This window comes from Paroedura picta, chromosome 1 (genome assembly GCF_049243985.1).
Source record: "Paroedura picta isolate Pp20150507F chromosome 1, Ppicta_v3.0, whole genome shotgun sequence".
Taxonomy (NCBI): Eukaryota; Metazoa; Chordata; class Lepidosauria; order Squamata; family Gekkonidae; genus Paroedura; species Paroedura picta.
This window is the reverse complement of record NC_135369.1, coordinates 53862275-53890065: the sequence shown is the minus strand read 5'-3', so window position 1 is coordinate 53890065 and position 27791 is coordinate 53862275. Positions and strand designations below refer to the sequence as shown.

The 27791-nt window shown below is 42.7% G+C and overlaps 1 protein-coding gene and 1 pseudogene across 2 annotated transcripts in view; one reads left to right on the top strand and one right to left on the bottom strand.

Annotated features, from left to right (window-relative positions):
* Positions 1-27791, top strand: part of INTS7 (integrator complex subunit 7) — a 54601-nt gene that overhangs the window by 1629 nt on the left and 25181 nt on the right. Inside the window, exons 2-10 of one of the 2 annotated variants that reach the window (XM_077338640.1) lie at positions 700-829; positions 5224-5370; positions 5571-5708; positions 5946-5992; positions 6930-7129; positions 7536-7658; positions 22073-22190; positions 23581-23715; positions 27476-27573. In XM_077338640.1, coding sequence (XP_077194755.1) covers positions 700-829; positions 5224-5370; positions 5571-5708; positions 5946-5992; positions 6930-7129; positions 7536-7658; positions 22073-22190; positions 23581-23715; positions 27476-27573 — 1136 coding nt within the window. The remainder of the gene's footprint in view (positions 1-699; positions 830-5223; positions 5371-5570; positions 5709-5945; positions 5993-6929; positions 7130-7535; positions 7659-22072; positions 22191-23580; positions 23716-27475; positions 27574-27791) is intronic. The other variant, XM_077338641.1, reaches the window with a different exon arrangement.
* LOC143838005 (small integral membrane protein 15-like) lies at positions 14838-15048 on the bottom strand (annotated as a pseudogene).

The following is a 27791-nucleotide window of genomic DNA, read 5'->3' as shown; positions in this document are numbered from 1 at the left end:
AATTGAAATACTTTACAGTAGGAAAACAGTTGCAAAGAAAATGTGAAATGGATTTTACATTATGGTCAGATAGACTACTCTGGGCCTGGAATGACAGCCCCCAGAGTGCAGTGATGGTCCCTGGCAGTAGGAGAGCATTTCTGAGTCTGGAATGACAGTCCCCAGCGTGAAATGACACTCCCTGGGAGTACCAAAGGGGTTTTATATTCTGTATACAAGAATTAAAGCCCGTTGTAGCTGTAAATATAACGGGTGCTAGCATTGGGGGAGGGTGTAAAAAATAGGAAAGAGAGGTAGAAAGAGATTAAGAAAGAGAAAAAGAGAGAAAAGAAAAGATAAAAGAGAGTGATAGCAAGAAATATAGATAGAAGGAAAGGAAGAAGAACAGAGAGACAAAATATAGAGAGGGAGAGAAAGACAGAAGAGGCACTTACCTGTGTGCATCCCGATTGGCCTGAGGACCAGAAGTGTAGTCTGGACAGGGCCTGCCTAGGAGGGCTCTGCTCAATTATTATAACAGTAAAAGCTGTTAGAGATGTCATTGTAAAGGCCTTGGATCATCTTAGTTGCCTCTATGCATTAAAAATAATTTCACATGGCCTAACTTGAGACCTAAAGTGAATGAATCAACCGTTAAAGAAAAGGATTTTGTGCAAATGGTTTAGGATTGTTAAGTGCTAATATTATTTCTTTTCTCAGGACTCCGATCCGGTAAACTGGGGGAACAATGTGAAGCTGTTGTCCGTTTCCCAAGACTCTTTCAGAAATATCCTTTCCCAATTCTAATCAACTCTGCATTTTTAAAACTAGCTGATGTTTTCAGAGTTGGGTAAGTAATAGTGGTTCTTTTTCAATCCGTAGTACTCAAGCAATAATTTGTTTCAGTTTTTGCTTTTTAAAGACTTAAGAATTTTACTTTTATTTACATTGGTAATATATTGTATAAAAATAGTTCCATGATACTTCTTGAAGCCAGTTGACTTGATTTTTCCCTTCAAAGCAGAAGTGACAGTGATTAATTACAGTAATTAAAACAGTTATATCCTGCCTTTTATCACAGAGTTGGAAGGGGCCATACTGGCCATCTAGTCCAACTCCCTGCTCAATGTAGGATCAGCCTAAAGCATCCAGGATAAGTATTTGTCCAGCCACTGCTTGAAGACTTAGTGAATCTTGGTCCAAGGCAGCTTATAGTAATTAAGGGTCTTTGCTGCTCTGAGGTCCGTGTCCTTAGTTCATCTTTCTGAGAACTGGTACGGTTTTAGTGGAGAATCATAGGGGATGGCAATAAAGCCAGATAGAAGATGGGAAGGTTGTAAAATCTACTTAGCATTTTGAGATGTAAGCAGTGAAATACTTCTGTTTAGTAATGTAAGACCATAACTACCTTGAAACTTTGGTTGATTTGTGAGTTCTGTTTTTCAAGCACTAATATAAATTCATTGTAGTTCTTATTGTCCAAAGCATTTCTCATTACTTTTTGTAATTCTTTAGTTTCCTTTTCAGTTTGTAGAGAGGAACTGAGACAGGGCTTAGAGGTAAACATTTTTGGTAACTCTTAAAGAGATGCAGTAAACAGAATGTTTGGCAGTTAAGTCAACTGACTGAAAGCATATGGTTAAGAAGAAGAGATGGTTCTTATATGCCGCTTTTCTCTACCCTAAGTTGTCTTCCTCTTCCCACAACAGACACTCTGTGAGGTGGGTGAGGCTGAGAGAGCCCTGATATCACTGCTCGGTCAGAACAGCGTTGTGGCGAGCCCTAGGTCACCCAGCTGGCTGCATGCAGGGGAGTGCAGAATCAAACCCAGCATGCCAGATTAGAAGTCCGCACTCATAACCACTACACCAAACAATACTAAAAAAATTAAAAAGGGAAAAAGTTTAAAAGAATTGCCCTTTTGTGGTAAAAGTTTTGGGTAATGTATAAACAGATGCAGTAAACTGAATCCTAGACAGCTTGGTGTAGTGGTTAGGCGTGCGGACTTCTAGTCTGGAGAGCCAGGTTTGATTCTGTGCTCCCCTACATGCAGCCAGCTGGGTGATCTTGGGCTCACCACAGCGCTGATAAAGCTGTTCTGACCGAGCAGTACCATGGCTCTCTTAGATCCATTATGCACAGGGGGAATAACACACATTTGGGGTGGAATGGCGGTGACTAAAATCACGGATAACGCACGGTGCCGGCTGCAACCAGCCGCAGCTTTGGTGCATGCCGCCGAAAAAGTCGCATTAGTGAAATGCAGAAGAAAGCGCAGCTTCCGGGTGACTGGGGCGCAATCAGAAGCAGCGCCCTGATTGCCGCATGCATAATCGGTTACTCTGGGTTTTGCCGCCGTTGAGTCCCGTCCCGTGCATAACCGGTGTGCGTCGCGTCTTCCCCCTCTGCGTTTTCCATGTGACCCGAAAGCACCAGTTCGGCGGCCGTGCATAATGGGCCCTAGCCTCACCTACCTCACAGGGTGTCTCTTGTGGGGAGAGGAAAGGGAAGGCAGCTACTGTAAGCTGCTTTGAGACTCCATCTGGTAGAGAAAAGCAGCATATAAGAACTCTTCTTCTTCTTCTTCTTCTAAAGGGAAAAACAAGTCCCCACTCCTAACTTTGAAGCCAAGGTGACTCTCTTTAGAGGAGCCCTTTAGGCAAAAAAGCATTAATGTCATGTGTCCTTTGCCCAGAGTAACTTGGAGAGGGAACAAATGTATTCTTAGTGTTTTGGGCTATGGTTGAGGCCAGCCCAAGAAGACCTGATACCCGCCTGGCAGAGAAGAAGGAAGATCATGAATATGGAAGTCCCCACCAGCCGACCATCAATGTGGGTGGTGGGTCGGCGCATGGTGTCCCCCTTTGACTGGATGTTAGCTAGCACAATGGGATTTGAATTGTTGCCGCCATAGGGTTTTTTTAATGCATGTTTTAATGGGACAGTATTGTATATTTTATTGGGGCTTTTAGTGTGACCCACCACGAGCCAGCATGCTAGGAGTGGTGGGATATAGATCGAAACATAAATAAATATAAATAAATAACATATCCAGAAGCAGTAGTACAGTATGGACACTTCTGTGGTAGCCAGTTCTTTGATAAATGTATTTTGCAGACTTGGCTTCCCAACTGAAATACTCTCTGATATGGGAACATCAATCATGTCAGCCATAATGCAGAGATTGTGGGGTAATGCTTATAACGTCAATCTCATACCATCCAGAAGCCAATGGCTCATCGAACATTTCATTGGGACCTGGGGGAAGATGCTGAAATATTCTGATCAGTCAAATGACTGGCTTGCGGAACTGTTTTTATACAGTTAAAATTGTAAATTTATAGCTCAAGGACCCCAGTTATAAGTATAGGAGCTCAGTTCGAAAGCTCAATGGAAATGAAATGTTGTTTCTTAGACCTTACTTTCCTCATTGCTTTGTTCTTATAAAAGTTTCTTATTTTGATTAAGCCTATGCTTTGTGTGTTAAGGGGAAGAAGTACACATATGCAAACTATTTAATATCTTGATCTAATCACATATAGGATATGAATGAATGGTGGCAGGGAGTGATTGGAATGGCGTTTGAGCCCCAATCCCCCCCCCCACTGTGTGATTGAGGGCTGGTTATTAAAAGGGGCTAGGTTACCCTGTCTGTGGATGTCTCTGGGAGTGAGCAAGAGGCCCTGAAGTGGGACATGGTCAGAACTCTCTGTAGATTTTAGAAGAGACAAGAAGGGTGGTGATTGTGATTTTCTGATTTACTTATAAACCATAACTTGAAGAAAAGAGGTTGTAGTGGGTGGTAAGCACTCTGTATGAGTGGGCAAAGGATGTCACATCTGATTTATTAACTCGTTTTTAGGTGAGGATTGAGTTCCAATGGGATTTTTTTGCCCCATTATGACACACCTTGGAATGCTCTCCTGCATGGTAGCTAACATGATGAAAAACTTTGTGTTTACCCCAGTAGCTTGAGGGCTTTTCCTAGTAACACTTTTTAAATATACTGTCATACTGCTTTTTCTCATGCTGTCAATGTTTTAATTACTGTTCCTTAGATGAAGCCGTTTTCGCTTTGGTTTTGTTTTTCATTGCTGAATTCAAACTTCTGCAGTGCTTTTAAAAATATTTTATTATACCTTACAGAATGTTGATTTTTTAATTACATTGTAGTATATACTGAAATTGCTCAAGATTTTCTATTCCTTGGTTCTGTCCCTTGGAAGACTGCAACCAAGAAATCAGAAAGAGTTTGAGACTGGGAAGGGCAGCCATGAAGGAGCGCTAGAAAAGGTTCTCAGGTATAGGGTTATGTCATTGGCAACCAAGATCAAGTTAATTTGTGCCTTGGTAGTTGCCCTTACTATGTATGGATGTGAAAGCTTGACAGTGAAGAAAGCTGACAGGAAGAAAGTTGATTTATTTGAAATATGCTGCAGGAGAGTTTTATGGATACCATGGCCTGCCAGAAATTAAGCCTGAACTCTTTCTAGAAGTTAAAATGGCTAAACTGAGGCCATCATACTTTGGCCAAATTATGAGAAGACAATAATCACTGGACAAAGAATAGTGCTAGGAAAAGTTGAGGGCAGCAGGAAAAGAGATGGATAGATTCAGTCAACCCACTATGAGATGGATAGATTCAATCAACAGAGCTACAGCCTTCAGTTTGCAAGACCCGAGCAGGGCTGTTAATGACAGAATGTTCTGGAAAATGTTAGTTCATAAGTTGCCATAACTTGAAAGCAACCTAATGGCACTTAATACATTCAATATATGTTACATATAAATAGCTGGAGAATGTCAGCAGTTGGGCATGTAGCGAAGTATTTCCACATGGGCATCATCATGTGAACTTAATCCACATGTCCTTGGTCCTTCATTTTGGTAGTTGTAGGGAGTCATGTCAAGCAGATACTGAAACTATGGCCCATTCTGCACTTGTTGGATAATTCACATTTAGTGTGCTTTTGCAGCCTGATTTTCCTGCTTGAAACAGAAGAATCTACTTCTAAAGTGCAGTGAAAGTGCATTATCCAACATGTGTAGAATAGTCTTGTGACTGTATGTTAATAAAATTGATTCTCATTGAACACACTGTAAATCACACACCTCTACATTGATAAAAAGAGCATAGCACAGTGAGATTCAGACTTAACGCAAGGCAGCAGTTCATTCCTTCATGATGTCACCTAATGTGATAATGAATAAAAGCAGTAACTTTAATTATGTATTTTAATATAGAAACAACTTCCTGCGGCTCTGTGTACTGAAAGTTACTCAGCAGAGTGAGAAACACTTGGAAAAGATCCTGAATGTTGATGAATTTGTGAAACGAGTTTTCTCCGTTATTCACAGCAACGATCCAGTTGCTCGAGCCATCACGCTCAGGTAGGCATATTTCGTGGGCAAGAGCCTGTCTGGGTGCTCATTTATTGATAGTACTGGTTTGGCTGTGCCTGTGCCTCAGTTATCCTGTTCTGTACACAGCGCCTCCAGAATTATAGATTGCTTAACTGACTGCAGATTCTCTTTGGAGTGTCACCATTTTGGCAGGCTTATGGGTTTTTTTTCCCCTTCTCATTGTCCAGAATGTTAGGGAGTATGGCATCCATAATCCCTGAGAGGAAGAATGCACATCACAGTATTCGCCAGAGCCTGGATTCACATGACAACGTTGAGGTTGAAGCAGCTATATTTGCCGCAGCTAACTTTTCTGCCCAATCCAAGTAAGCAGAGCTTCAGAACTTTCATCTGTGGCAGTTTACTCTTTGCTGTTGCTATGGATCATGACGCAGAGGCAGGCAGTGGCAAACCATCTCTGAATGTCTCTTGCCTGGCTGCCAGACAATCCTAGCTCTTCTGTCTACCCTAAACATGCCATACAATAAGCATAGCTAAAAGTCGTTTTAAAAAAGCATTTCAGATTGTCTGACTGTTCTCCCTCCCCCTTTTATTTTTGCCAGAGATTTTGCTGGAGGGATATGTAACAAAATAAGTGAAATGATTCAAGGTATGTACATTTTATCCAATTAACAAAAAGCAATGAAACTACTTTTGCTGTTCTTTTTTCATGTTCATGCTGCAGGGTAGTTAATATGAAAAGTTTTCTGCCTTCCTTCTAGGTTTTCTATGTTACATCATGTACTTGAAGAGAAATTGGTTTTTAAAATAAGTTTAAGCAATAGCAACCACCTTTGAAAATGTTAATCTTTCTCCCCTCCCAGATGTTGATTGCATGAGGCAGATGGGTGGATTGGAAAAAGATATTCTGTGTTCTAGGCAGGGATTTTCCTGACTGAGTGGAACTTTGAGTGTAAGAAGGGCGGGTTATAAAAATAAAGATTATTTCAAAATGTATAGACACAACAAGCTTGGTACTCGTTTCACTGTCAAATGCATTGTCAGATTCCTTGAGGTGTCGATGTTAAATTTAAGCAACAACTTTTGTCACAATTAAGACTGCCAGTGTCTGGATCCTGATTTCAGACTGATAGTTTCAGATGGATAGCTGTAGTAATCTGTGCTAGTAGGACAAAATTCAAGTCCAGTAGCACCTTAAGGGTATAGACATTCACAAGTGAACACTCGCATTATGAGTTCATGTATCTGACCAAGAGAGCTTTGAGCTGAAAAGCCAAGGCCTGGAAATAATGTTCGTGCTGTTAGAGTCAGATTTAATTTCATGCTATGACTATATTGTACAATATACTGCCCAGTAACGTGAGGTTTTTAAAAAAACGTAGGAATGTCCCCAATGGAGTTCCATGGTCCAAGTCTGACCAGAAGTTGGGTGATTACAGCAGCATTTGAATAGCCTTAAGAGTCCAGAATAGAAGTGGCCTTTTTTCTGCTCCTAAGATCTATGGTAAATTTTTGTAACAGGATGGAATGTCTTGATTGACATGCTGCGTGTTTAAGATTTACTTTGAAAGTTATTTTTCCTGTAGGTTTAGCCACTCCTGTAGACTTGAAGCTAAAGCTAATCCCCATCCTACAGCACATGCACCACGATGCCCGGCTGGCCTCCAGTGCCCGTCAGCTACTCCAACAGTTGGTGACTTCCTACCCTTCAACCAAGATGGTCATTGTTACTTTGCACACCTTTACCTTGCTTGCTGCATCTTCTCTTGTGGACATTCCCAAACAGGTAACATGTTCATTAGTAGTTTAAGGAGTAGATGAATTTTGTTTAGTGATTTCTGGGATGTTGTCGGGCTCAAATATTTCAAGCCTGATTTTTCATTCTTAAAGGCTAGAAACCTGTTTCATTTTAAATGGAAGCTGAAAGGAAGCAGAAGTCCTTTTCTTATTCATATTGCACTTGTGTGAATTACAGAATGCCCTTAACCCTGCTTATGGGGCACCTGCTGTGGTCATACATAAAATAAGTGAGGATGATCTCACCATGTGTGATGCTTCTGGTGTCAACAGAGCTGCAAAAAGTTGGAATTTTAATTGCACATGAAATACTTTTCAGCTTCAGCAATGATATTTAAATACATACTGAGAACCATTAAAAAGGCACTTAATTACAAAAAAACATCTTTTTGCAGATTCAGCTCTTACTGCAGTATTTGAAGAATGACCCAAGAGAGGCTGTGAAAAGGCTAGCTATCCAGGATCTAAAGTTACTTGCAAATAAAACCCCACATACTTGGAGCAGAGAGAATATTCAGGTATGTGTACGCCATCATTTTTACTACAGAAGGATTGCAAATGGCCACTTTTGTCCGAAGACCAACACAATATTTCTAATTAGGACCAAACCCAATGTTTGCCCCAATAGTAAAAAGTATTACATCTTTAGTTTTTGCATTTTATAGAGTGGAGCTTCAGGAAATTTTTCCCATGCTCCACAAGCAGAAAGGTCCTGAATGCTTAAGGGACCAGCCACAAAGCATTGGTTGAGTCACAGAGCAAAGCCTGCGGTACTGTCCTCCAATTCAGAGGCCTAGGAGCATTCCTGAAGTATGCCAAAGGCCAGCTTCAGGACCAAATTGGCATCACATCTGGAACATCCCATATGGGGACAGTAATCAGCTTAATTCACCATGGGAATGTTCTTATTGTCACAGGACAGTGGGATGAGTTGTACTTCCTGTGATGGTTGCTGAGTAGAAGTACCTCTGCCCTTTGTGGGAGAAGAAAATACGTCGTGCATTGTAATCACTTACATTACAGGGGCAGAAAATTACCATCTGTAGTGAGATAAGATCATGCTGTGGATAGCCCAGGCTAGCCTGATTTCATCAGATGTTGGAAGCTAAGCAGGATCAACCCTCATCAGTATTTGGATGGGAGACTAACAAGGAATACCATTGGTCACTATGGAGAGGCAGGTGGTGGCCAAACCAACAATATTAATCTCTTGTTTGAAAACCATAAAGGGTTTCTATGGGTCAGCTGTGACTTGAGAGCAAAAAGAAAAAAAGTGAAATAAGAATCCTAGGTCCGTATTCAGCAGTGTGATTGTGGGGGGTTCCATTGTTCTGAACTTGTGAACTTTACACATTGAAGCTACTAAGATAGCAATGGCTGCACAACCTTACAAAGCCAGCAGGGAGCAGCAAATATGTTCTGGTTGGCAGTGATAACTAGGAAGCTCTCTCAATCCAAAGTTGTGTCTAGCTTATGTGTGCAAGCTAGATCAGATGTTAGCTTCTCACTGCTTGAGTTTGCGATTGGCTATTTCTTAAACAGGGAGGAGGAGGAGGAGCTGTCTGATGCAAGCTTCGCTCATACATCTATTTCTTATAAAGATCTTCCTCATTTAATTGCCAAAAAATGAGTTTTTGGATCCTCCAGAGCAGTAGTCCCCAACCACTGGGACAAAGCGGCCGATTAGCTTGCGGCCCGGCAAGCTTCTTTCTTTGGGAGGGGGGGAGAGGGAAGTGCGCCCGCCGGCACAAACATGTATGCGCGGCCGCCGGCACAAAACGTGCATGCGTGGCAAGTGCACGTTTGTGCCATGCATGGCAATTTCGCAGAAATTGCCACGCATGTGCATTTTTGGCTGCACATGGCACAAACGTGCATGTGCGGACTGCCACGCATGCGTGTTTGCGCATGAGCTGTGCACATGCACGGTGCCCAGATCGCCCTCCCTCCCCACTGGTCCGCAGTCTGAAAAAGGTTGCAGACCACTGCCCCAGAGGACAGTATTCTACCTCAAGACTAGTAAACACATAAAGGTTTCAGGAAGGTATTGTCTGGAAGGAAATATTATTTTTCCAGATTTTTTTCAAGAAGGAAATCAGACAGGAATAGCTCCTGCAACCAAGTGTCTGAAACAAGGGAATAAATAGGCGAGTTTAGTAGATGTGTGAGTTCAGCAGCAGGGGGAGGAATCAAGGGCACTAGTCTCTCTGCGTCCCTAAAAGGGTAACCATGCTTTCTATGAATAGATTTATATAAATGGGAAATTTATTTAAAGGGATTTAAAGAATAGCAGTTATGAAGGTATAATGCTAGCAAGGGCTTGGCTATCCAGTGTATCGCACTGAGTGAAACATATATGTCGGCCAGCCAGCCAGAAGACATGGGTATGTGCTTTGCGCAAGGAGCTACTAGCTCTCAGGGAACAAGTTTGCACCCTTGAGGCCAAGGTGGCTGATCTGGAGAAGCAGAGACAGTCACATGATTAAGATATGCCCCACTTTGAGGATTGCAGCCCCACTGCTGTCAGACCATGATGGTCAAGGGGAAATGGCTTCAAGCCAAAGAAAGGGTGAATGTTCCCTCAGAAGGGGCCCCTTGTGCAGTTGGTGAACAGGCTTTCCTTTTACCCCAAGGAACCATCTTTGGGCAGGAAGAGAGGGGGAGTCGTGATCGGATACTTAGGCAGTTAGGTAGATGGGTTCCGAAATGGCATATTGACTGCGTAGTGACTTGCCTGCCTGATGTGAAGTTAGGAGACATTATGTATGGTGTAGATAGACTGGTAGAAGTTACCTTCCCTTATACAATTGCCTTCCCTTTCTCTTGTCACAACAGCCACCCTGTGAGGTAGGTGGGGCTGAGAGAGCTCTGACAGGACTACTCTGTGAAAACAGCACTATCAGGACTGATGAGCCCAAGATCACCCAGTTGGCTGCATGTGAAGGAGTGGAGAATCAAACCCAGCTCGCCCGATTAGAAGCCATCATTCTTAACCAGTGCTGAGGAGGAACCAGTGGCCATGGTTTATGTTGGCACAAACACTGTAGGGTAGTGGTGGTGGTGAAAACGCGCATGCGCAGAGCTGCCGCACATACGCATTTTCACCACCAGAGGGCACTAATGCGCATGCACAGGCAGCTCCGCGCATGCGCGTTTGTGCCTGCCGGCGTGCCTGTGGCTGTGCCTGCATCTTCCCCCCCATTCGCAGCAAAAAGCTAGCCAGGACGCGAGTGAAGCGGCCGCTTCTCTTGCAGACTGGTGAGCTTCTTGCTGCGGGGGGGGGGGGGGGAGGCAGGCGTGGCGGCCCGTTATCGAGGCCTTCGCGGCCTGGTAGCGGCCTGGGGGTTGATGACCCCTGCTGTAGGGAATTATGGTCATATGATCCTGGAAAAAAATTAGGCTGCCAGGGAGGAGGCCAAAACCTTTAAGGTAGCATTCTCAGAATTCCTGCCTATCCCATGTGCTGGGCCAACTAAGCAAAAGCAAATTAGAAGTCCCAATGAGTAGATGAGATGATGGTGTACTAATGAAGGGTTTAAATTTGTCAGGTACTGGGTTGCTTTTTTAAACAAGCGGGACCTGTGCAGAGCATACTATCGCCACTTGTCCCAAGAACGAACTAGGCTGCTGGTGCTTAAAATAAAAAAGATGACAAAGCACTTTTAAACTAAATCCTGAGAGAAAGCCAAGGTTCAGAATGGCTCATCTCTACAAGTTGAAAAGGTAGCTGTTACTGTTCTAGATGGAAATGGATTAGACCTGGCCACTGAGAGGGTGGCAAATATTGACTGCCTGACAGGGTCTGGAGGCCACAGGAGGAAGGATGTAGCCCTAGCACGCCTGGAGAATTATAGATGTTTTTGTAGAAGTGTTCAGGGTAAAATTGGGGGAGCTGGAATGTTTAGTGCGTTCCACCAGTGGTCACATGAAGCTGTAATTTGTCCAAGCCTTCTGTTTCCATTAGAAGGATTACCATTTCTTATTTGACGTTGTAGATCTTGGTATGTTTTTGGATGTACCATGCAGCATCATTTCTTTGCCTTAACAAGGACATCTTCAATAGTTTTAATGGTAGCATTATCAGAGATGCTACCCTCCCCACCCCCCCTTGGCACAGTTGAGTGCTATTGTGGAAGGCTTGCTGAAGTCAATAATCCTAGCAGGATTCTAAGCATCATAATCTTGAGTCAAGTGATTGCTGGCTGTTTCAGTTTCTTTCTTGGCTCATTTTTGGTACACAGCAAAATCAGCAATAATTGAAACAATGTCAAGGCACAAAAGCTGTTCAGGTGAATTTTTAGGAAAGCTATCTCTGGAAGCATACAATTGTAGGGCGTGAGGTAAGAATTTAGCATTGTTGCATCTCATGCCTAGATTTTACTGTTGTCTTAGTCCCTCCTGTTGCTTGTTGCCCAGCATAGTTGGTTGCTGGGGTTATTTAATACAGTGGTCCCCAACCCCTGGTCTGGGGACTGGGACCGGGCCATGGATTAGTTGGTACCGGGCTGCGGCTCCTCCTCATCCTCCTCTCCGGCTGCTGCCTCGGGGGCTGCCCTGCCACTCTGCCGCCGGCTCACCTTTGGTGTTCTCGAGTGGCCGCCATGGCTGGGGCTCCCCCTCGGTTTGGCACAGTGCAGCTGCTGCTGGCAGCGCTCCTAGCAGGCGGCGGGAAGTCAGGGGCACCAGTGGGAAAGCAAGTGGAGCAGGGGCTTAGGCGTCCCTCAGCAAAAGACTACCCCCACCTCCGGGCCTCAGTAAAATTGTCAAGCGTTGACCGGTCCCCGGTGATAAAAAGGTTGGGGCCCACTGATTTAATATGTCTCCTAAGAAGACCAGGACTCTTTGGCCCTCAGGATGCAGGTTCAGATCTCCAGGCCTTTTTTCCCTTCATCTGGGACTGTTTTCCAGCCTGATCTGTGCAGCACTGTTTCTTTGCCCTTCAGAGAGATCGAAGCTCTTATCTTGGAGTTCTTGGGACATCATTCCGCAAAGCCTTTGGATTTGCTTTCTGTAGTTTGTATGGATTTTAGAAGTGTGTATTCAGTTAATCCAAGCTGAAAAAAATACCCCCCCCCAATCTTAATAGTATTTTTCAAGTATTTCGAGTGGCCTGGATCAGATTCAAGGTTTTGGTACGAATCTACTTGTGGTCCCCAGACCCAGAGAAGCATGCCTGGCCTTGACCTGGGCCAGGGCTTTTTTGGGTCCTGGCCCCAACCTGGTGGAATGAGCTCCCAAAATCTCTGGGGGCCCTGACAAGGCTATCTCAGTTCCACTGGGCCTGCAAAACGGAGCTCTTCTGCAAGGTCTTTGGTTGAGGCCGGGTTTCAGGGACAATTAGGGCCCTTCCTCTGCCCAACGGTATTCCACTCTGCAATCCTATACATGTGATGGTTGACTGTAGTTAGGGAAGGATTGGGGATTATGCTGCCAGTTTATGGGATTGTAAGGATTTTGATGCGTTTTGATGATACTGGGGGTTTATGATTGATTTTAATGGGGTTTTAATTTGTCTCCGTGTAACCCGCCATGAGTCCTCGGAGAGTGGCAGGATATAAATTGAAATAATAAATAATTCAGTTAGATTTCTTCTTCTTTTTTCTGTTTTTCTGGCTACCAAACTGGTCAAGCCTGAAAAATCTCAAAAATATTCAGGATTTTTTGGGACCAGATTGCTGGATTTAAGGCATTAAAGAGAGGCTGAGATCCCTTTAAACGCCTCAGTCCCATGGAGCGCAAAAAAAAAAAATTGCCATTCCTGAATGTTTACCAAATCTGAATACCATACTGGTATCGGGATTCAGGAAATACCATTATTTCTTTGGTTCAATATACCTGACCCTGAAAAATTCTGGGAGGGTTTTGCAAACCCCTAATAGATTTGCCTTAAAGCTAGCTCTGGCTTAGATCTGTCATCATACACTTGGAAAACCAGAAGGGACATGTAAGATGCTCCACTGCAGCTGTGTCTTTGCATTCTGACCAGTATTATGAAGTAGAGGGAGATGTTCGGGTGTAGCTGTTCTTGTTTTGCGTGGCCCCCACAGTTGATGCTTCTTTCCCTTCAGCTTGGCTTGTGCTTTCATGTGGGAGGAAAGTGGTTGAAATTATCCCAGGAAATGTGCTTAGCCTGTTACTTTTCTCCAGGAATGGAATTTTCAAAATGTCAGAATCTATTTAAGGACTCTACTGTTGTTTCTTTTAAAAACAGATTTCTGGTAAACATTTGGATAGATTGCCTTGGCTGAATAACTTTTCTCTGATTGAATGTAACTTTCAGGTGGACTTCAGTTCTCAAGCCCCCTCCCCCTTATTTGTGAAAGCAATGAAAAATACAATGGACTTTTTGTCTTCAACTTGTGTTTCAATAGTGGCAAAGGTGATGGACATGCCTTGGCAATTTCTTCACAGTTTAGGTGCCCAAATAAATACAGGAGGTAAGCAGGCGACCATTTAAACCCTATCAGTGAGCCCTTCCTCAGGCCAACAGTTGAACTGCTGTGAAGTCATGGAATTTCAGGAAAGGAATGTGAACACTGAAATCCTGGAAACCAGTTTGGGAAGGATACTTAAGGAAAAAAGGGTGAGGGGTGAAGACTGTGTGATAGACGCAGAAACACAGAAACCTGTCCAAGGTAGAAAATGAGGAAAGTGTACAGAAAAAGAACCAGGAAGTAAGGGACCCTCCAGGTAGAGAATGCAGAAGCTGGTAAGCATAGGGCAGAATATTCTGACAGCCTACTGGTCATAGATGAACAGAGATAGATGAAGAAGCAGGTAGAGCGGCTTTAACAAACTGAGGGTTGAAGTAGCAGGGAGTAAGTGGGGCATTGAGGAGAAAGTGCAGAGAAAACCATGCCCAGCAGGGTTTTGTGTTTATAAGAAGTGAACTTGGACGTAGTGGAGAGTGAGGAGATCATCAGAGAGCCATGTGTATGTGCATGTGTCTCTGCATTGAACTAGCCAGCTGAGTCCCTATCTGTAAATGTAGTGTCTTGTTAGACTTGTTAGAGCAAATTGGAGATAGCACGTGTTAAGCCTAACGCCCTGTGTAGTTGAGAATAGTTACATTTGCTTGAGCACTATCCTGATTATTGGCATGAAACAGAGGTCTATATCAACTGAAGATCTGTTTACTTGTGGTTCTTTTCATTGTTACAGTAAAAGATACAGCAAGAGATGCTGAGGTTGGTATGGATGGTGATTCTTTAATTCTCCCCTGTTCTCAGGCAAGCATTTGAGGCTGGTGAGAGAAATAATTGGAGATAGTCCTTTTGCTGACTGCTGAGTTTTCGTTTGACATACATTCTCTGATTCTGTTCAATATTGTGAATTCTATAGAATAATTTAATGGCTGCTGATCCTATGACTGGGAGTTAGCCCTTGGTTATTTTTTAAAAAATCTTTAATCAGCAACCAGTTACTCTTTTGTTAGTATGCTGTATAGATGTATTTAGTGTAGCTTACAAATAGAGCCCAAATATATCCCAGGATAAAAATACTTAAAACTTTAAAAATTAAACTTTGACACAAATTAAAACAAATTTCTGGAATTTCTGCACATATGTGCAGAATTTCTGCAATTATGTGCAGAAATAGGTTTCTGCACATAATTTCTAAAATTTACAACAAAAAAGGACAAAACATAAGAACAGTGCTTTGTTTAGAAAATGTGTTTTCTCCAGTAGGTTACCACTTTAGTCCTCCTTTGTTCATTTAGCTTTAGCAGTGTTTTCCTGGATTTTTTGTTTTGTCTTTTGTTCTCGCTCCCTGACTTCAATCATTTTTGCCAGTTTCCATGACAGTACTGCAATTGCTAAGAATAAAGGGGTAAGAGCCAGGATCACTGTGGTTAGAAATCCATATGGATCTTTTGTACTCAGCCCAGGATTTGATGTTACCAAGCATCTTTTCTGCCACCAAATAAAGGAAAATCCTGGGAAACTAAGAAGCTCTAGTTTAACACCACAGGACAGGATCCAGTTGCCATGGGAAGCAGTCCATCGGAAGTAGGAAGAAGAGGTTTTCCGCAGTCTTCTTAAGTATGAAATGAACTTCTAAGACTTGGTGATTAATAATTGTATTATTGAGAAGAAACAAAGCAATATCAAAACATATGGGTTAAATATAGTCTTTAGTTATGGGTGCCTTCATCTGCCTAGTTGCATCTTTTTACTGCTCTTTGAGAATAGCCAAAATTATCTATTTATTCATTAAATGAAGAAGAAGAAGAAGAAGAGTTGGTTCTTATATGCCGCTTTTCCCTACCTGAAGGAGGCTCAAAGCGGCTTACAGTCGCCTTCCCATTCCTCTCCCCACAACAGACACCCTGTGGGGTGGGTGAGGCTGAGAGAGCCCTGATATCACTGATCGGTCAGAATAGTTTTATCAGTGCCGTGGCGAGCCCAAGGTCACCCAGATGGTTGCATGTGGGGGAGTGCAGAATCAAACCCGGCATGCCAGATTAGAAGTCCACACTCCTAACCACTACACCAAACTGGCTCTGTCTTGCCTTTCTGTCCAGTGAACTGCATGGCAGTTTATTAACAAATTATTTGAAATACACAATTTCTAATTAAAGAACAACCAGGAAAGGGAAAGCCACTTTGGAGTAGTGGTTAAGATTGGCGGCTTCTATTCTGGAGAGGTGTGTTTGATTCCCTGCTCCTCTACATGCAGCCAGCTGGGTGGTTTAGGGCTAGGCACAGTGCTCTTAGAGCTCTTCTCACAGGAATTTGTCAGAGCTTTCACAGCCTACCTCACAGGATGTCCCTTGTGGGGAGAGGAAGAGAAGGTGATTGTAAGCCGCTTTGAGGCTCCTTCGGATGTGAAAAGTGGGTTATAGAAATCAACTCTTCTTCTATATAAAGGTTTCGCAGCACAGCATAATATTTTCTTGGTTAGATTAATCGATTTATCTGATTGCTTTTATTTTCTTCTAAAGCATATCCAATACTATGGTCTCCTTTGTTGTCTTGTGCCTTTGACAAGAAGGTTTGCTGATACAGTATTGACAGTTTTTAGTTGTAGTTGTGTTCTTTATTTTTTGTACATTACTGAAGAGCATTAAGCTACAAGGTGGCATAGAAACTATTTAATAGGGATGGGCTGGAACCCGGTCACATAGTAAGGAAATGGGAGTCTAGACTGCTAGGGTGAGTTTGGCGCAGGCAACCTGTGACAAAGCTTCAAAACGGTATTGCACCGTTCCATCGTTATATTATTTTATTATACTGTTATACTGTTACATTATTCTGTTATATGGTTACAACCACTGTTATTAATTACTGTATGTTTTAACGAAGACTTTTTCATGTATCGTTGATTAGTTTTAATGTAAACCGCCCTGAGCCTTCGGGGAGGGCGGTATATAAATCTAAATAAATAAATAAATAAAATCATAAGATGCTTATGAGATGGCAGTAAAGGCTTCAAAGAGACATTATTTTGTGGTGTCTGTTGCCTCCGGTAGCTCACACCTGGCACAATTATGTAAAACAATTTGATCTCTGACATCCTTAACTAATGGATCCTTTTGAAATTGTTCAGTTGAATATTAGCTGTGAGGCTTTGGCGAGTTTTTTTTTTGCAGAAAAAAATCTTTCTGCTCCATCAGGATGTAAAAACCAAAACCAAAAATCAGAAATGCAATCCAAAATGCAAAGCCAATAATAAAATACTCATAATCAGTACCAATACAAATTTATCAAGGAAGGAAGGCTTGATGACCACAGAATTAATGTTTACCAAGTTATTATGATGACTGGACAGTGTTTTGGACCTATGAAGAAGCATTTGTGAAATAGGAAATATCTGGAATTCCTGTCATGTCCCCCTAGTATCTGCAAGTTTAAGAATATTGTTAAGGTTTTGCAAGTTACTGTACAACAATTACAAGTTAGAAAAAGCCAGTGAAGCTATGTATTGTAATCTGGGCACGGTGCCATGTTGTTTGATACTGTGCCAGAAAAAGAAAAGGCACTGTTTTGTACCTATCACTTTATTCACTAAATTGAATTTGTATGTTAAATTTGAATTGATGACTTTTTGTTATATAAATTTATATGGATGCTATAAGCATTTGTGAGTATTTTATTATTGGCCTTGCACACATAGTGGATTTTGATTTTTTGATTTTTGTATTCTGTGATTGTTGTTCCACCAGGACATAGCTGCTGATACAGTTAGGGAACTGGATGCTAAATGGCCATCACAAGGTCCTATTTTGGACCATTTCAGTCTGCTCTCTCTGGCCGATGTGGATAGGACCCGTGTCCCTCATGGCTGGTGAAAAACAGTGGTTGGGGAGATCTGGATCCCTCTCTGTGAGATTTTAAATATATCCGTAATTTCAGGGACCTTCTGGGAGAGATTGAAGGGCTCAGTGGTTAGGCCACTTTTGAAAAAATCAGGGCTGGATCCATCCAATCCATCCTACCCTGCCTGGTTTCACACTTACTGTTTCTAGGTAAGGTAGTCGAGCAAGGTGTTACATAACAGCTTCAGAGCTTCCTGAAGGAATTATCGGCTCTTGATCCAGACCAGTCCAACTTACGACCTAGTCGCAGAGTGGAGATGGCACTAGTCACCCTCGTGGGTGAACTTCAAAGGAAAATTTTTGTTCGATCTTACAGCAGCATTTGACACGGTCAAATCATGGTTTGTTAGCCAAATGCCTAGCCAACGTGGGGATACAGGGAGTAGCTCTTAAATGGCTACAATCCTTCCTAAAAGGTCAGAGACAGAGGATTGCACTAGGGGAGAGAATTCTTCAGTGACAGGCCCTAGTACATGAGGTCTTGCAGGGAGCTATTCTGTACCGGATGCTGTTTAACCCCTTACCCAGTTCCAGAATTTTGGGCTGTGTTGTTACCAGTATGTGGATGGCACTCAGCTATTTCTGCTGATGGATGGGTATCCATCTATCCCCCCAGACTTGTAGACCAGATGTTTGGAGGCTGTGGTAGATTGCCTCAAGCAGAGTCAGCTTAAGTTGAATCCAACTAAGATGTAGGTCCTCTGCCAGAGGGGAGGTAGTGGAACTCTTGGCTCTTGGTGGGGTCACTTTGACATCTTTGACCACGGTCAAGAGCCTGGGTGTGATTCTGGATACCTCCCTGTCTATGGAGGCCCAGATACCAAACATTGCCCAGCAGGAATTCTGTCATCCCCACCAGGCACAATATCTCATGCCCTACCTTTCGGCATCTGATCTTGCCAATATGATCTATGCAATGGTCACCTCCAGGCTAGACTATTGTAATGCACTCTACGCAGAGCTTCCCTTGAAGCTACTCCAGAAACACCAACTGGTGCTGAATGGAGCTGCTTGGTTCTTACTGGGATGCAATGGACAGCACAAATCCAACCTGTTCTTTCCCACCTATATTGGCTCCAGATTGGAGACAGGATTATGTTCAAGGTTTTGAGATTCACCTTTAAAGCCCTAATGGTTTGGGACCCTCATATCCTTGGGACCCTCTCTCCCAGTATCCCCCCCCCAAAAGAGCACTGAAATCTAGTGACTGAAATTTGCTCAGTGAAATTGGCCTCAACCAAGGCCAGAATGTGTTTGGCCCAGGTCCCAACCTAGTAGAATGCGCTGCCAGATAATATCAGGCCCTGTGGACTCTAAACCAGTTCTGCAGGGCTTGCAACACAGAGCTGTTCCACCAGGCCTACAATTGAGGCCAGAACTAAAACGGAGAAGATGCTGGCCTCCCTGCCTGACAGTCCAGCCACAGGGAACATCTTAGGCAAATCCGCCCCCCCCCCAGCAGAATTCCATTTTTATAATTTATATATAAGAAAGAAGAGGTTGCTGTGGAGTTTTCCAACTGGATTGTTTAATTTTAAAACTAGATTTTAAATTTTAAACTGTTTTATTTTCAATTACTTTGCATTCAGTTTTTATTGTAAGCTGCCCTGAGCCCTTTTGGGAATGGTGGGGTAAAAGTGAAATAATAAATAAAAATAAAATAACGTACTGGACAAATTTAGGCCAGTTTATGCATTGAAATTTGTGACAGGTCATCTGGCATGAACTTCCCACTAACTTTAAAGTGGGTCATGGTGGGTCGTGAATGAATACATTTCCAGACAGACTGTCTCTTCTCAATCAAAATGTTTTACCAAACTTTAGAACAACTGGGGGATGGGACTTGGAAGGCATGTAGAGGAGCAACGGAGGAGGTCCCCTGTGAGTTTGATGCCTCTAGCTTGCACAGGGCCCATTCTATACATTCCTGAACTTGTGCCTGTCATTTCCCCAGAAAACACTATCCTGGGGCATGATGAAGAAGAAAAAGAGGAGTTGGTTTTTATATGCTGCTTTTCTCTACCTGAAGAAGGATCAAAGCAGCTTACAGTTGCCTTCCCTTTCCTCTCCCCACAACAGACACCCTGTGAGGTGGGTGAGGCTGAGAGAGCCCTGATATCACGGCTCGGTCAGAACAGTTTTATCACTGCCATGGTGAGCCCAAGGTCACCCAGCTGGCTGCATGTGGGGGAGCACAGAATCAAACCCGGCATGCCAGATTAGAAATCCCCACTCCTAACCACTACCCCAAACTGGCTCTCTTTGGGGGGTTGTAACTTGGACCCCATAAATCCAATCCTTACTAATTTTGAAGGGTAGGTAGAGTAAGTTGGAGGTCTCCTGCAAATCAGATGTCTTTAGAACATGGGGGGGGGAGGAATTCAACTGCATCATGAGCCTCACAAACCTAACTGGCTCATTTGGCATCTAAATGTTTGTGACAGTTTATGGCTTGCAAATTGGGCATGCCACAAAGCATTTTCCTTGTTCGTGCCAGCCCCTACCATTTATGTTAATGCTGCTTTCTTTGTTGTCTGGCCAAAGGCAAAATCATATTAATTGTTTGTATGACATTTTTAATACTATTTTTGAGCTTGCAGTCTAGAATGTTTGCATATTTGCAGATCTTGTCAGAAAGAGACTGTGTTATTTGCTCCCAGTTCCCATTTAAGTGAAGCTATGCTCTGTTCAAGTAAAGAAGTTTGTGATTTTTAATGGTACTATAATGAGATGACAAGGAGAAAAGAAACCTGGAAAGATCAAAACATTGGAGATACACTCATGCTTTATTAGAGTGGGCTACCATGGGCAACGTTTGAACTAGGGTTCAGAGTTCTGATTTCCCCAAAATGATTACAAATGGGCTTTGTATCTGGCCACAGCACCAGCACCTTCTCATTAGAAATGAATGGCTAGAACTGTCAGTTCTGTTGTGAACACTTGATCTATCATATACGTACAGGGAGATCTGGGGAAACTATTCTCTAGAACAGGAGTCGTCAACCCCCGGGCTGCGAAGCCTTGGCACCGGGCCGGCAGCAGCCGTGCCACCTTCCCCCCCTCCCCCCAGCAGCTCACCAGGCCTTGAGCGAATCGGCCGCTTTGGCGAGCTTCTCTCTGCAGCGGGGGGGGGAGAGGGAGATGTGGCTGCCAGCACGCCGGCAGGCGCAAATGCTCATGCACAGAGCTGCCACACATGGGCGTTTGCACTCCTGATGGAGACAAATGCACGTGCGCAGCAGCTCTCGCATACATGTTTGCTCACAGCTGCCGCGCATGTGCGTTTGTGCCCCTAGTGGAGCGCAAACGCGCGTGTGCAGCAGCTCCACACCCGCACGTTTGTGCAGAGCTGCCACTGTCTCCCCCCCACCCCTGCAGGTGGTCCCCAGCCTTACAAAGTTTGGGGGCCACTGCTCTAGAAGACTTTTTCCCTAGCCAAGATTTATCTGTTTTTTTTATTTTTGGTACATGACCTTTTATAAGCCCTCCTATTTCCTGCTTTGACACAATGATGTTATTGGAACCTCGTCTGAATTATCTATCTTTATACAAACAATAACATTTGTGTAACTGTTTAATAAGTGGAGCAGCAGAGACGATAGTTTCTAAGCAAGACTGAAAGATGGACAATACCTTTAATAATTGTAAGAAAGCTCTATTTGACCAGTCCTCTTTTTGAAACACTCCTACCCCAGTTGTTAATGGGATTATTTTGGTGCTTTGTTTTGTTTCTGTGACTTGAGTGCTTTGTTTGTCATTTGCTTTTTGTACTGAGGATTTATTAAGGATTTATGTAACTCTGGCAAAATGTCGATAATGTGGTTTCCTGATATGAAACCTGCGGAAGTGGCAGAAAAGTGAGAGATGAGTCCAAACCTTTATTTTTCCCATGAGATGTCTTCCTACTGCTGTGATTAATGCCATGTTTTATTACCGGTTGTGAAAAGAGAAACTATCCAGTAGTTATTATTTTTAAATTGTCAATGATGTTTTAGCAGATTGGAGACAGTGGGGTGCTACAGGGCTTTTTCAACATTTTTATCAACAATGTGCATCAGGGGGTACTGGGACTACTTATTAAATTAGCAGTTAACACCAAATTGGGAGAAGTAGCAAACATCCCAGAAGGTAGAGGTAGAGTTCAATGAAATGTGAACATGCTGGAAAAGTGGACAAATGAGAACAATATGCAATTTAATATGGCTAAGTGTAGAGTTCTACATCTGGGTCACAAAAATGAGAAGCCTACATACTGGATGGGAGATACACTTCTGGGCAGCAATGTATGTGAATGAGATCTTGAGGTACTTGTGAACTGTAAGCTAAATATGAGCAGTCATTGTGATACGTTGGTTAAAAAGGTGAATGTTGTCTTGGGACAGAAGAATTGCATATACTGTATATATATATATCCGTATATACTCGCATATAAGCCGAGTTTTCCAGCACTGTTTTTAGCACTTAAAAGACCTCCTCGGCTTATACACAGGTAATTGATTTCTATATGTACATACCTGAATTGTTGGTCAACACATGTTGAGGGATATGGGGGAGGGGGGTTAAAATAATTTTTCCCCCTCCAGACTAAAAATATTATTTATTCTGGCTTCCTAGGCACTTTGTGAGTGTGCACTTCAAACTCCCTATGACAGCTTGAAACTAGGCATGTTGTCTGTACTTTCCACACTGTTGGGGACGATAGCCATCAAACAGTATTTCAGCATTGCTCCAGGTATGAATAGATCAGCTTATCCGCCTATTATTTTCAAAGAAATTAGTATGTGGTAATTCTTCAGATCTGTGAACATTCTTAATATTGAAGAGTGAACTGGGTGGAAACCATTCCCAAACTGTAGCAATGGCTTTCATTTTCTGCCGGAACATGCTAATGGCCAAAATGCTTGAACTGAGACGCTAATCCAGTGACATTTCCCCACCCTGTGCTACTGCCATCTCCTCTTTGCATACTCCCACACCATTTTCTCTGCCTTATGTGTATTGCTGTGTGCATTCTTTATATCTAGGTCATTGGTGCCTATTAGCTGCAAATATGTCAGCATGCAGGCCTAAAGCATCTTTTATTTCCACAGTTACGTATCTCTAAGGACAGTAGAGTATGGGCTAAGTGTAGTCCACACACCTGCCTCTAGAGTTGTCAGAAGAAAATGTTCTGTCCCTTTAATATAGGCTTCATATGTGGTAACAGGCAGTCGAAATGTTTTATGGCATTCACCTGGCAAAGACCCCAGTCAAGTGGTGTAAAGGAGACATTTTCTCCTTCTAAAAGTTGGCAATTGTTTGTTTAGAAGATTTATATCCTGTGTTGTCCAGAATCTTCCTGAGGCTACTTAATTCAATCATAATGTTTATACGTCCTGTTTCATGTTTAGTCCCTTTGTTTTGTTGACTTTGAACTTTGATCGTACTGAATTTGAATGATGGATTTATGGTTAGCATCCCATTCTCCCTCCAGGTACTTCAGAGAAGTGTTTTTAATTGCACAACAATTTCTTAGGCCTATTAGACTGAGAAATAGTGAGTTGCTCAAGGCCATTCAGTGTTTTACAGAGGCAAATGGGGATTTGAACCTGGGTTTTCCTGCCACTGCACCACATTGAATTAAACAGAAATAAATGCACCTAAGAGGAAGTGCATAGAATTAGAGGAAGGCTACATTCATGTGTTCAGTAGAAACATGGTTTTGCTGCTCTCACTTTCCCATTGAGTGTTGTCTGTCTTACATCTTTTCTGTTATTTGTTGTCAAACCTTTTCCAGTATATCTAATAATGAAGCATTGTTTATTACCTTTTTGTGACAAGGAAGTGGAACAAGATCCCCCTCCAAATTCTTCCACATTCACTCTCACAGGGCTTCTGAGGGAGCTGTCTGGGTCTGTCTCCTTGTCCAAGGGTGAGAGCTGCTTGCAAATGTGTGTGTGTGTGTGTGTGTGTGTGTGTGTGTGTGTGTGAAGAAACCAGCACCGGTGGCCATTGGAAATGACAGCATTTGCTTCATACAGTAGGATAAATTAGAGAAACGGAGGGTGGACTAGGTAGAAATCTGGAGAAGTTGCTTAAACTATTTTGAGCCCAAGCTTAATAGTGTCCTTCTCTTTGTTTAGGAGGTACAACTGCTACAGCAAGGTCTTCAGACCTAGTGAAACTAGCACAAGAGTCCTGTTACCACAATAACCAGGGCATTGCAGCTCATGGAGTGCGAGTTCTGACAAATATCGCTGCTTCCTGCCAGGAAACAGGTAAGTGTGGCTGGGGTCCCAGTGCAGCCATTCATCCATTATTAATTTATTGTTCTTTGTGAAACTCTCCTGTTCTTGCTAAAGTGGAGAACTCTGGGTAGGTTGATATATATGTTGCTGGTTCCAGACGGGTAGCCTTGTAGCAGCAAAATAAAACAGGAGTCAAGTCACAATTTAGAAGTGAATGTAATTTACACCAGCGTAAGATTTCACGAATCAGTTCTCACTTTTATCTGATGCATGAAGTATGCAACAGTTGGGCTGATGTATTACAGTAAGAGAAAGATAAGGGAGGAAGTTATACACAGAGCAAGATGCAATCAAAAGAATAATCAGTTTATTCAGAGTCTCTACAAATCACTCACAGGTACTGTTAGACAGGCAGGATTAGCATCTAAAATGAGTAAGAAACCAAAAGTCTGAGTTAATCTTGGGGAAGAAATAATCTTGAGTTTATCAATGAATTCCAGTTCAGCAGTTTAGCATTGAATATTCTCTTTGAAGTTCTTTTGTAGGAGAACAGTATATTTTAGATTAGCCACACAATGTGCTTGGCAAATTAAAATGTTCACCCATTTGTTTCTGAGTATTGTGATTTTTTAATATCAGATTTGTGTCCACTTATTCTTTTACATAGTGACTTAATCTTTGAGCTTTATTCTTTGAACTTAAAAAAATGTTTTATGTAAATTTTTAAATATTTGAAGAAGAAAGGTATATAAATCCAGAAAGCAAACTGTGACAAACAGGAGGCTGTCCTGCCTCTGAGATGTAAAACACCCACACAGCTGCTTTGACACCTGAGTGTATAGGATTGTTGCTTCAATTTCCAGTCTCCTTCCAGAGTGGGGTTGAGGACAGCCTGAGGGACAGTGTGAGGGAAATAGGAGTTGTCTCAGCTAGGGAGCAGACAATTTTGCATGCACTTCTGCCTGGTAGAGTGGTTTAACACTTCCTCTGGGAGCGGACAGAGTTGTAAGGTCAGTTTCTGGGGATAAACAGACATGGTAACTACAAATAGAATTCACTACATAACCTGTACATAAGTAAATCATCTTTGTTATTGTTATTAGGTGCGAAGTCATGTCCGACCCATCGCAACCCCATGGACAATGATCCTCCAGGCCTTCCTGTCCTCTACCATTCCCCGGAGTCCATTTAAGTTCGTACCAACTGCTTCAGTGTCTCCATCCAGCAACCTCATTCTCTGTCGTCCCCTTCTTCTTTTGCCCTCGATCGCTCCCAGCATTAGGCTCTTCTCCAGGGAGTCCTTCCTTCTCATGAGGTGGCCAAAGTATTTGAGTTTCATCTTCAGGATCTGGCCTTCTAAGGAGCAGTCAGGGTTGATCTCCTCTAGGACTGACTGGTTTGTTCGCCTTGCAGTCCAAGGGACTCGCAAGAGTCTTCTCCAGCACCAGAGTTCAAAAGCCTCAATTCTTTGACACTCGACTTTCCTTATGGTCCAACTTTCCCAGCCATACATTGCAACTGGGAATACCATAGCCTTGACTAACCGCACTTTTGTTGGCAGGGTGATGTCTCTGCTTTTTAGGATGGTGTCTAGATTTGCCATAGCTTTCCTCCCCAGGAACAAGCGTCTTTTAATTTCTTTGCTGCAGTCCCCATCTGCAGTGACCTTGGAACCCAGGAAAATAAAATCTGTCACTATCTCCATTTCTTCCCCATCTATTTTCCAGGAATTGAGAGGGCCGGATGCCATGATCTTTGTTTTCTTGATGTTGATGCCAACTTTTGCACTCTCCTCCTTCACCCGCATCAACAGTTCCTCTTTGCTTTCTGCCATTAGAGTGATATCATCTGCATATCTGAGGTTGTTGATATTTCTCCCTGCAATCTTGATCCCAATTTGTGACTCCTCTAATCCCACCTTTCTCATGATGTGCTCCGCATACAAGTTAAATAGGCAAGGCGACAGTATACAGCCTTGCCGAACTCCTTTCTCAATTTTGAACCAATCAGTGATTCCATGTTCAGTTCTCACTGTTTCTTCTTGACCTGCATATAAGTTTCTCAAGAGACAAATAAGATCATCTTAGTCATTTTATTAAACCTGCTTCAGTGACCTCTGTACAAAGTTTACCTCACAGCAGCAACCCAAATAACTTGTAACTGTGGAAAAGTTTTGTATCTCCAAATGAACAACAATCCCCAAATTTATCATAGAGGCAATGTGGGGCCCCTCAGTTTTCAAGAAAGGGCCAGTCGCATATTGGTGCCATAGCATTGGGTTATAAACCCAAAATGTCACAAGCTGATGTCCATGGTGGTAAACGATGAAAACATAACACATTTAAGAAAGGCAGTGTGTTTCAAGAAAGGGCCTCTTAGTTTAAAGAAAGGGCCTGTCACAATCAGTTTTGGACAGGAAATGGCAGAAGGTAGCAGTATTCTAGCTTAGGCTTTCAGTGATCAGCCAAACCACTGAGGAATCCTTGTTTGCAGCTGCTACCCTAGCCCCCCCCCTCCAATCCTTATGTCCTCACAATATAGGGAAATGGGCCCCTGCTGCAGTTGCTGTCAGACCCTGGCCTGCCCCATTCAGCAGCATTGCAAAGCTGCGTCTTCATTGTTCCAGGATTCAGGACCTCCTTTTCTGCTGTTCAGCTGTCATCACAGCTTTGCCAAGTTTGCCTTAACAAGGGCTGCTGTCCTAGTTGCAGTACTCTCCTCCCAGCCTTGTCTCCATGCAAAATAATTGCTAGGTTTACTTTTCTTCATCAGTAGATCAGCTTTAGTCATAGTTTGCCCCCCTCTCCAATTTGCCTCCCTTCTCAGTGTCATTGATGGGTATGAGATTGATAGGCAAATCTGTCTTCTCCCTGCGCCATTTTGATGGAAAACATCAGGAAACCCAGGCCTTGGGTCCCTTTGAGCCACTGCCTCCCATACTAGCAAGCAGTGGTCAGACATGTGGGTCCCTGTAGTTATATGCACACAAGTCTGCGAGGGGTACTCCATAAGCATAATTAATAAATAATAAATCTAGTAGTGGGGGTTGGGAGTGGGTTTTCCTCCATATTGAGCTTTTCTGGATGTCTTTTAATGGGGTTTTAATGGGGATTTTTTATAAGACACTGTAACCCGTCACGAGCCAGTCAGAGAGTGGTGGGGAATAAATCTAATAATAATAATAATAATAATAATAATAATAATAATAGTATCTGTGAGAAAGGTTAACGAGAAACACCTGCAAGCTGAAGCAGACCCACTATTATTCATGTTAACCTTTGGTAAAACTAGAGTGCTTTGCTTCACAGAAAAATATAAAGATGGTGTTGCATTTCCATTTCCATTCAAGCTAAATAGGTGCAAATATACACTGTCAGTTTATATTTAAATCCTGATGGGATTTGAACTTGAGGCTCTTAGATCTGTTGTGTTACTGGAATAAGGCAAACTGGTGAAAAATTCTGTCTTCCTTAATAGTCATGAGTATATGATAATAATTCTAGTGCTAGTTAGCATGATGTAGTGATTAAGAGTGACAAACTCTAACCTGGAAAACCCTACTCCTCCACGTGCTGCCCACTGGGTAACCTTGGGTCAGTCACAGTTCTCTTATGGCTGTATTCATAGAGCAGTTCTGCCAGAGTTCTCTCAGCCCAACCTAACTTACGAAGGTATCTGTTGTGGGAAGAGAAAAGGTGTTTGTAAACCACTTTGGGAAACCTTTAGGTATGAAAAACCAGATTTCTCTCTCGTCTTCAAATTAGGGATAAAATATAGATTTTTCCCTTAGATCTTTTGCCATTGGAGCAAGATGCAGTCTTTGGCCTTGAATCCCTCCTTGTTCTTTGTAGCCAAGATGGCAGTCCAGGTGCCCAAGCAACTTTAAAGGTAAATCTCATTTTTGTTTTGCTGTATGCCACTTTGTTTCTGGTGTGATTACTTGTCTGCTAGTTATCGTTTTCATTAAATGTTAAAAAAATTACCAACTTAAATACCCAACCTATATGGAATATACTCTTTTCAAAGTTGGAGTTTAAAACCTCAACAAGTCTGAACATGGGATTCGGGGGAGTGTCAGGGAAGAATTTCAGCCTGCATGTTGCATC